Source organism: Chinchilla lanigera, unplaced genomic scaffold (assembly GCF_000276665.1).
Source record: "Chinchilla lanigera isolate Chin_1 unplaced genomic scaffold, ChiLan1.0 scaffold00168, whole genome shotgun sequence".
In the NCBI taxonomy this organism is placed as follows: domain Eukaryota; kingdom Metazoa; phylum Chordata; class Mammalia; order Rodentia; family Chinchillidae; genus Chinchilla; species Chinchilla lanigera.
In genome coordinates, this window is record NW_004955569.1 from 101,888 (window position 1) to 112,530 (window position 10,643).

The following is a 10,643-nucleotide window of genomic DNA, read 5'->3' on the forward strand; positions in this document are numbered from 1 at the left end:
ATTAGGAAAGTATATCTTGAATCTGTAAAAATATTAACTTTTTCTCCTTTGCTAAGTTGTTGGGCCCTGGTCAGTGCTATGAGCTCTTCTGGCTGAGCACTAGTTCCAGGTTTAAGTGAGGAACATTCAAGAGTCTGACATAAAGTTACCACTGCATATCCTACCTTTTCCCATTTCCCATCAGGGAGTTACCATAAGAGAAAAGGGTCAAATCAGGGTCAGTAAGGGGTGTGTCTAATAAGTCTTCTCTAGCTGCATATGTATGAAGAATTACCTGTTTGCAGTCATGTCTTTCAGCCTTAATTTCATCCTTTTCCTGCAAAAAGGTGGCAGGGTTTAAGGAACAGCATGTCTTTACTTGAGTGGCTTGTCCTTCTAGAAGTAGAGCCTGATATTTAAGAAGTCAACTGTCTGATAGCCAGAGGCTCCCTTTGGAAGAAATAAGTCCTGCGACATTGTGAGGTGTATATACAGTGAGATCTTTACCTAAAGTCAGCTTGGATGTCTCTGGCACTGTAAAAGAGCTACAGCTGCCATAGCTGTAAAGCAAGCAGGCTATCCCTTTGCTACAATGTCTAATTCATGACTCAGATACCCTATAGGCTGTTGACTGCCTCTGCAATCCAGTGTAAGCACATCCAAAGCCATATCTCACCTTTCACCAACGTATAAATTGAAATGGTGTCCTGTGGGTAGGCTTAGGGCTGGAGCATTTAGGAATGCTTGCTTAAGATTCTGGAATGCAGGTTGGGAATCAGATTCCCAGGTTAAAATTTGGGTATTTGCCTTTTGGGCTTCTTTTATAAGTTGATAGAGGTGTCTTGCAATCTCCCCATGTCCTGGTATCCAAAGGCAACAAAAATCTGTGATTCCTAGGAATCCTCTTAGCTCTTTTAGGGTCTTGGGCTGTGGGAATGAAAGAATTGGTTGAATGCTGTTTAGCCTTTGGGTTTCCTTGGATATGATGAGGCCTAAATATTTCACCTCAAGACTGCAAAGTTGTACTTTAGATTTAGAGACCTTAAAACCTCTATCTGCTAGAAAATTTAGCAAAGCACAGGTACCTTGGCTACAGAGCTCTTCTGAGGGAGCACATAAAAGAATATCATCTACATACTATAAGACTGTTACCCAGGAAAACTCAAAGCATGCCAGGTCATGGGAAACCACTTACCCAAATAGATGTGGACTATCCCTGAACCTTTGGGGAAGCACTGTCCATGTCAATTCAGAGGCCTGGTCATGAGGATTTTGAAAATCAAAAAGAAACTGGGAAAGCATCTTTTAAATCTAAAACAGAAAACCAACTGGGTGAATTGGCAATACTGCCTCATTTATCAGTCTAAGGTCCTGTACTAATCTTCATTCCCCACTGGGTTTTTGAATTCCCAAGATTGGAGTATTGCATGGCTGTTACAGGTCTCAAGGAATCCTGTGGCCTTTGGTTATCTATTGTAGGTAGTAATCCTTTCTTCACTTCAGGTTTTAAAGGACATTGTCTCAAGTTAGGAAAAATAGTAGAATCTCTGTGATGTATCTGTGCTGGAGCAGTTCTTAATGCCCTACATATTTTGCATTTAGTTGCCCATACTTCAGAATGTATTTCTGTCTCTATGAGGGGAAGACAGTGTACCTGACCTAGGTGCATATATATTACAGCATTTAAACAAGATAAACTATCTCTCCCCAGTGGAGGGACTGGACTTTCAGGCATTATCAAAAAGGATGTATAAAATGAAAATCAACCGATTCACATCCTAAGGGTTTTGGAAAATGGCAAATTAGCTCCTCTCCAGTCACTCCTTTCACTGAGGTATCATGGCTGGAAGGAAGGCCAGGATTGAAAAGTAGGACCAGAGAGACTTGCACCAGTGTCCAGCAACAGGCTGATTTCTTTTTCCTCTATAGTAATCGTTACTTGGGACTCCTCTGTGGAGATGACAGTCCAGTCAGAGGGAGAGGGCAGAGAGTGTCCCAGGGCTGTTCATTCTTGCTGGACCAACTCATAGGATGGGTCTGAACTCTGAGGTCTTCATTTGAGGGCAGTCTGACCTCCAGTGGTCACCTTTGCAGTTAGAGCATGACTCACTGGCTTCTTAGGGCAGTCCCTGTTAAGGTGGCCTGGCTTTTGACAGTGGTAGCAGATGAATGTATTCATTGAGTTCTTCTTGGGGCCCCAAGAATCAGACTTAGGGTCTGTTTCTTTTATTGCTGAAGCAAAAGCAGCTGCTTTTTCTCAGTCTCTTTGTTTTCTTTCCTTTGTCTGTTCCTTATCATGGTTATAAAATACTGAGGAGGCAATTTTTACTAACATACCAAGTGACCTATCTGGAGAAAAAGCATTCTTTTGTAGCTTTTTTCTAATATCTGGGGCTGGCTGAGTAATAAACTTATCTTTAAGAATAACTTGTTGGGCCAGGGATATAGCTCAGCAGCACAGGCACCTTCCTGGCAAGCACAAGGTCCTGAGTTCGATTCCCAGTACCCAAAAAAAATTAAAAAGAAAAAGAATAACTTGTCCCTCTACTGAATTAGGATCTAGGGAAGTAGTGTTTATCACCGCCTCTTGTAAGTGATCTAAGAAAGCAGAGGGGTGCTCCTTTCTTCTTGTTGAATCACTCACTTTTTAAAATAATTGAATGGCTTGGCTCTTGTCCTTCTTAGACCTTCAAGAACACATGTCTGAAAATGTCTCCTATTTCAGTCTCCCATATGGTTGCTAGGCCAGTAGGAGTCTTGGGTAGGGACTGCTTGGGATCCAGTGGGAACTGATATTTCTGCTGGCTGTCTATCTTCTGGCCTTCTAAACTTAATAATATGGCATTCATCTCCCAATGCAATAGCAGTCTGTGATGTTGCCTGTCTCTCATTAGAGGTCAATGTTTGATTCAAGAGTAACATTATGTCTTCCCAGTGTAGCTCATCAGTGTGAGTGAAGCCCCTAAAGAAAACACCTTAATGTACTTATCAGAGTCATCTACAAATTTTGCAAGATCTAACTTTTAACTGTTTTAGGTCAGTGAGGGAAAAAGGCACATGAACTCTAGAAGTGCCAAATTATTCATTTACTTCTTGTAAAGGATACTACCCTTGAGGAGCCTGCATAAATTCAGCTAAGGATGTGTATAGACCTGTAAAGCTCTGGATTGCATCTGGTCTAGAAGCCCGATCCTCTAGTCTAGAAGGACGAGTAGGGGAAACCTTAGATTCAGCAACAGGAGGTGAGGCTTTGATTAAGGCTATCTTGTCCTCAGGCTCCAAAGATTAGAGAGGAACAATCTCAGGCTCTAGGATAGTAGATGCCTTAAGAGCCCAAGGTGTCTGGTTTTCTTGTGGCTCACATCAACATTTTGAAACTAAATTAGGACTGCTTCTTAATGTAAAGAAAATTTGAACATAAGGCATTTCTGACCATTTTCTTTACTTTTTAAAATGTCTTTCTAGTTGTAAAATAGCATCATAATTAATACTTCCCTCTGCGTCCCACTAGGCTCTGGGGTGGCTCTGTTAAGACCACTGTTGCCCTAGTCTCAGACTTCCCAAAGAAGGTGACACAGTGACATGATACACACAGCAAATAGCTCCAATGATGAGCTTCCCTCTGCCCTGTGTGTTCTCTAATTTTCTGAAATTGATATCTTTGTTCTTTTCCAAAATGTACATTTATTGGCTTCAATAGGTTTTGAAGTACCTATAAAGGGTCCCTGAAATAATTAAAAATGTACATCCACTGCCATACATTGTGAAATCCTTAATAATTAATTAAGCCATCCATTGGAAACATGAGTCATTTAAAAATGGATAATTTGATCTCTCCTTCCTAGGAGTATTATAAATATGTTTCTGCTTTTCATTTCAAATTTTATTCCAGAATTTTCTGTGAGCTTGCTTTGCATGATTTCCATTTCTTTGACTGTGTTAAGATCTTTACTGTTGCTCTGAACATGGGCTATATAGGAGACTATTTCTTTGGGGTTGAGAAGGCAGTGTGATACATATTGATGTCATAAAACATTAGATAAAGTCCTTTTGATAAATCTAGTTAAAATATGATTTTGTTTTTATGTATGACTTTAAGTATTTCTCACTTTCATTAGCTGTCAGTTACTAATGGAGCTCTTTGAACCCTCAAATATATAGTTGTAAATACATGATTTTCCCCTGCAATTTCTGGTTTTGCTTACATAATTTGTTGATCCGTTTTGTGGGATATGTATAAAGGGATGTTGTCTGTAAAGAACTGCTGATTATATCATCATCTTATCGCTGTAATCCTTATCTAGGAGACAGTGACTGTTGAGGATGTAGCTGTGAAGTTCACAATGGCAGAGTGGGCTTTGCTGAATCCATCCCAAAAGAAGCTCTACAGAGCTGTGATGTGGGAAACACTGAGGAATATTTATGCTGTAGGTAAGAATGATATCGTTTTCCTACTTATGTAATCTAGAGCATTCATAGTTGCTCACTGATGTTGTTTAATAAACTTGAACCTTACTACTTTTTGAGGTATATCTGTGCACTTCTTACATTATACCATGATTATAACAGGAATCCATGATTTTTTATAAAGTTACACTGATTTTGTATGTCTATATGTACAATACAGGAAGAACATGGGATCAACAGCAAACAGGAGAAGAGGACAAAAATTGTTCTAGAAATCTAAGGTAATTTTCAATTACAAGAAAAAGGGACTATCCCTCCAGAGTCAGTGTGTGACCAGAAATATTACAACCAATTAAACTGAAGAAATGAGACCATGTTCCAATTACTTAACTACATAGAAATATCCAGAGGAGCATTTGGGTTCAATTTATATTATCTGAGGTACTAATGGTACTATACAACAAATAACAAAACTTCATATTTCAGTAGAAAAAATTCTTTCCTGATCAACATAATGGAAATGTATGAGATTGCATTTTAGTATTGCATATAGGCATGTATGAAGTCAGTAAATTTTAAATTTTGAAGGAAACTAATCTTCAAAATATCCATTTATGTATCTATGTATGAGTCATTCATGATCTAGAAAATTTCACACAAGGAAGCAGTATTCAAAATGCAAATAAATGCTAGTGTTGTCATAATAAGTACTTTGAAAACATGCACCAGAACATTGAACTATTCATGTTTAAAAATCTCAGAAGTCACTCTCATACTTCTTGGTGGGAATATAAAATAGAAACTTTATAATAATCAATATACATAAGTTTCCACTAGATCCAGTTATACCTCCATGGATATATCTTTTTGTTTTTGCTTTTTGCACCAGTGTCTCACACTGTAGTTCAGTAGGACCTTCATCTTACTCTGTAGCCCAAGCTGGGCTCAAGCTCAGAGATATCTTCCTAACTCAGAGTCTAGAGTGTTGAGACTATATTATGTGCCATTATGCTCTGTGATTCCCTTGGTTTACTTTGAAATGTGTTAAAATCAGCCAATTTTAGTGTCTTTACAGTGTGTTGTTCAAGGCAGGACATAAATTGGTATTCAAAATCTCTAAGTTGGAATCAATTTCTAATAGCTAAGCTATGAAAAAAGCCTAGATGCCCATCACTGGATTCCTGGATAAAGAAAATGTGGAGTCAGCTCTGCATAGTGGTGCATTCTTATAATCACAGCACTCTGGGAATCTGACTTGGCAGGATGACAGCTTCAAGTTCAGCCTGAGCAACTTAGTGGGCAATAAAGATCTCACTCAAATAAGAAGGAATAAATCTGCAAATGTAATTCTGTGCTAAGACTTGTGTTTTTCCCACTTCACTGAAAAATACTTTATGGAAAGAGCAATGTTAACATTTCCCAAAAAGACAAGTATACTAGGGATTGTATCCTGTAATGACAAGAGAAATAAGTCAGACATAGAAATTGAAATATTACAGGTTTTCTCTCAAGTGAAAAACTAAAAGTATATTTAGGGAATAAAAGTAAGGAGAGGCCACAGAATGCAGATAACATATGGATTTGGAGATGAAAATTATAATCAGGTTAAATAGAGAAGGGGGAGTGTTGGGAGGAGAACTCAAAAATGATTAATGTTTAATACACATGCGTCACCATCACCTAAAATGAAATGATATTATGTCTGGGAATCATATACCAATTTAAAATTCTCAAAAAATAAACATCCTGTTATGAATGAAAAGTACTTTTGAAGGTATCCTCCACCGCAGTAAGTCAATTCATCACCATAATTTTTTAGGAGGCATCAAAGTAAACTCCAATTTTTAATATGGAGACCATTTCATTGTGATTGATATTTATCTTTCTCCTTTACAGATATAATGCACACAATTATTTGAGATTTGAAGAGAAGCTATATGAATGTAATGAATATGGAAAAAGCTGTAGTGATTTCCAGTCCTTCGAGGAGCATGAAATGAGGACTGTCAAGAAACCCTGTCTATATGGGCAGGGTGTGAAGGCTACCTGTGATCTTAGTGAACAAACTCACCATGGGCAGAAAACACTTTTAGGTAAGAAAAGTATGAAAGTCCCCACAACACTCCATGATGTTCAAATGCATAAAAGAAAGCAGCGTTTGAGGAGTCCATATGCATACAAATACTTTGAGAATAGTTTCATTTCATCATACTTTATCCAGAATTTTGAAAGAAGACATGCTGAAGAGAATCAACGTGTAAATACCAAATGTGTGAAAACATTAGCTCTTAGTAATTCCTTTCCAAAACATAACAAAATTCACACTGGGGATATACTTTATGTATATAAGCATTACAGAAAAGCATTTCCTTGTAAGTCCTCATTTCATAAGCATAGAATATCCCACATGGAAGAGAAAACATATGTAAGTAAGCAATGTAGGAAAGCATTCAAGAGGAACAGTATCTGTCAAAATCATGAAAGAGCTCACACTGGTGAGAAACCTTATGCATGTCAAACATGTGGGAAAATATTCAGCACAGTGACAGGTTGTACGATGCATGATAGAACCCACACTGGAGAGAAACCCTATATATGTAAGCAGTGTGGGAAAGCATTCAGCCAAAACGGTACCCTTCTAGTACATAAAAGAATTCATAGTGGGGAGAAACCCTATGTATGTAAGCAGTGTGGGAAAGCATTCCGCCAAAAAAGTCACCTTGTAGTACATGAAAGAATTCACACTGGGGAGAAACCCTATGTCTGTAAGCAATGTGGGAAAGCATTCAGCCAAAATGGTACCCTTCTAGTACATGAAAGAAGTCACACTGGGGAGAAATCCCATGTATGTAAGCAGTGTGGGAAAGAATTTAGCCGAAATGGTCACCTTGTAGTACATGAAAGAATCCACACTGGAGAGAAACCCTATGCATGTAAGCAATGTGAGAAAGCATTCAGCATTAAGGGTAACCTTGTAGTACATGAAAGAATTCACACTGGGGAGAAACCCTATGCATGTGTGCAATGTGGGAAAGCATTCAGCATAAATGGTAACCTTTTAAAACATGAAAGAATTCACACTGGGGAGAAACCATATGTATGTAAGCAATGCGGGAAAGAATTTATCCAAAATTGTCATCTTATAGTACATGAAAGAAGTCACACTGGGGAGAAACCCTATGTATGTAAGCAATGAGGGAAAGCATTCAGTGCACACAGTACTTGTCAGCATCATGAAAGAATTCACACTGGGGAGAAACCATATTAATGTAAACAGTGTGAGAAAGCATTCAGCCAAAATGATCACCTTCTAGTACATGAAAGAAGCACATTGGGGAGAAACTCTATGCATGTAAACAATGTGGGAAAGCGTTCAGCCTAAATGGTAACCTTTCACGACATGAAAGAATTCACACTGGAGTGACATCTTATGAATGTAAGCAGTGTGGGAAGGCATTCAGCAGGCACAGTGTCTGTCAAAATCCTGAAAGAGCTCACACTGGTGAGAAACCTTATGTATGTCAAACATGTGGGAAAGATTTAGTACAGTGACAGGTTATACAATTCATGATAGAGCTCACACTGCAGAGAAACCCTATGTGTGTAAGCAGTGTGGGAAAGCATTCAGCCAGAATGTTAACCTTTTACAACATGAAAGAATACACACTGGGGAGAAACCCTATGTCTGTAAGCAACGTGGGAAAGCATTCAGTACACACAATAGTTGTCAACATCATGAAAGAATTCACACTGGGGAGAAACCGTATGAATAGAAGCAGTGTGGGAAAACATTCAGTACATACGGGGATTGTCAAATTCATTAAGGAATTCACATTGGAGAGAAACAGTATGAATGTAGGCAATATGGGAAAGCATTCAGCCAGAATAGGAACCTTCTTGTACATGAAAGAGTTCTTACTGGGTAGAATCACTATGTGTGTAAGCAATGTGGGAAAACATTCAGTGCACACAGTACATGTCAACATCATGAAAGAATTTATACTGCGGAGAACCGCTGTGTCTGGAAGTAGTGTAGGAGAGCATTCTACTGAAATTACACCCTTCTAGTACATGAAAGAATTCACACTGTGAAGACATTCGGTATATACAAGCAATGTGGGAAAGCATTCACAGACACAGTCAGTGTCAACGTCACGAAAGCACCCCCAGTGGGGAAAAAAGGTATACATGTAAGCAACGTGGAAAATATTTCAACCACCGGAGTGATTGTCACAAACATGAACGAATCCACACTGGACTGTAACCTTAGGCTTTTGAACAATGAAGGAATGTACTCAGTGCACCAAAATTCCCTCACATCCAGGAAATAGTGCCCATAAGGAAAAGCCCTGTGTATGTATTTGCTATGGAAAAGATTTGCTGCTAGGTTTTCATTTGAAACATGGAATTCCCTTTTTACTGGGGAATAACTGTATATAAGAAATGTGGCACAAAATTCAGCTGAGAGAAATGCTATTCTTCAGAACAGTGTCACTTTGTGGCCATTGGCTTTGTATTCATTGAGGGAAAGCATTCAGTATATATGGGTATTGTCAAATATGTTGAAGAAATCACACTGAAGTGAAATTCTATGTATGTGAGACTAGTTTGAAAATACTTTGAAAATTATGAATATAAAGGAGACCAGTAGAAATAATATAAAATATTGATGTCCATATAATTGCCAGAAAATACACACAAAGGTGGAGATGTCCTACAGTGTATTCCTTTTGTGTTTTTCAATAAATCACAAAGAAATATCTATGTATCTGTACTGAACTAGTAAAATATCTCACCTTTTTAAGAAAATCCAAGTCTGCCGAAGATTTTTTTTCTCATACTTTTCATCCATTAATGACCAGTCTTCATGGATGGCACCGATTTTTCTGATAACCATTGTTTTCCACTCGATCTGTAATTCACTATTAGTTTCTCTCAAAGGGTCCACAAAATCATTCAGAAGTGGGCTTTACCAGTTTTCATGGCGTGTCTCTAGAGTTGCTGATAAGATAAACAATCAGAAAAGCAAAAGCTATTTTAAAGGATTTTATTTTTTTAGTATATATTTGTAATACATAATGTAAAGGTTCATCTCTGGAAGGCATTTGAAGTGTATAATATATGAGTTCATTGTTTTTGCATTTCTCATGTCCTGTTTTTTGTTAAATAGAGAAAATAAAAATAAAAATTATACAGAATTTCAAAACAATTTGAGAGGAATTAGCACTGGTTACTATATTACATACTGTTATCTTCAAAGTTTTTGCTCAGATTAAAGATAAAAGCATGCAAAATTGATCAAATAATATAAGCAATAAATGTTCCTTTCAATGAACTAAAATAAATTAGTAGTGTAATTACTTAGATGTCATATATATGTATACATTTTACTTTCTTTTTATTTTCCTGATCCAAGTTTTTCTTTCCTTTTTAGCAGTATCTTTCCATTTCACAATATCTACTGTACCATTTGGATCTTATTTACTCTTCTAGCTTTTTCACTAGGAAGACAATACAATGTTTACACATGTGAGTCTGATTCATTTCACTTTTGTGTATGGTCTATAGTTGCATCCATTTACCTGTAAAAACCCTGAGTTTATCTTTCTTTATACCTGAGTAGTACTCCACTGTATAAAAATACACCTTTATCCATTGCTCGGTTGATGGGCATTTGTATTGTTTCCAAGATTTAGCTAATACAGATCATGCTGCTATAATCATGGGTGCACATATATTGCTGTGGTATGATGTTTTCAATTCTTCTGGAAAAATACCAAGAAGGCAAATAGCTGAGTCAACTGAGACCTCTACACCTAATTTTGAGGAATATCCACCCTCATTTCCACAGTAGCTTCAGCAGTCTACACTCCCACCAACAGTGAAGAAGTGTCCCTTTTGCCCCACTGCTCTACCAGCAATTGTTTTTGGTTGATTTCTTGATGACAGCCATTTTTTCTGGTGTGAGATGGAATCACAGAGTTGTTTTAATTTCCATTTCTCAAATGACAAATGAGGTTGAACATTGTTTCATATATTTATCATTTATTTTTTTACATCTGAGAAATGTGTACTCATCTCAAATGCCCAATTTGAATTGGGTCTTTGAATTTTGGGGACTTTATTTATATGTTCTAGATAGAAGTCCTTCGTCTGAGGTACAGTTAACTCAAATTTTTTCCCAATTTGAGTGTTGTCTTCTCACCCTATTGGTGATTTCTTTTGATGTACAAAAACATTTAATAAATATCTCTAAG

General features: G+C 37.4%; 1 protein-coding gene across 1 annotated transcript in view; it reads left to right on the forward strand.

Annotated features, from left to right (window-relative positions):
* Window positions 1-9,151, forward strand: part of LOC102025521 (zinc finger protein 709-like) — a 33,347-nt gene extending 24,196 nt beyond the window's left edge. The window contains exons 5-7 of the mRNA XM_013509368.1: window positions 4,284-4,410; window positions 4,607-4,667; window positions 6,283-9,151. Coding sequence (XP_013364822.1) covers window positions 4,284-4,410; window positions 4,607-4,667; window positions 6,283-7,582 — 1,488 coding nt within the window. The 3' untranslated portion in view covers window positions 7,583-9,151. The remainder of the gene's footprint in view (window positions 1-4,283; window positions 4,411-4,606; window positions 4,668-6,282) is intronic.
* The last annotated feature ends 1,492 nt before the right edge of the window (window positions 9,152-10,643 follow it).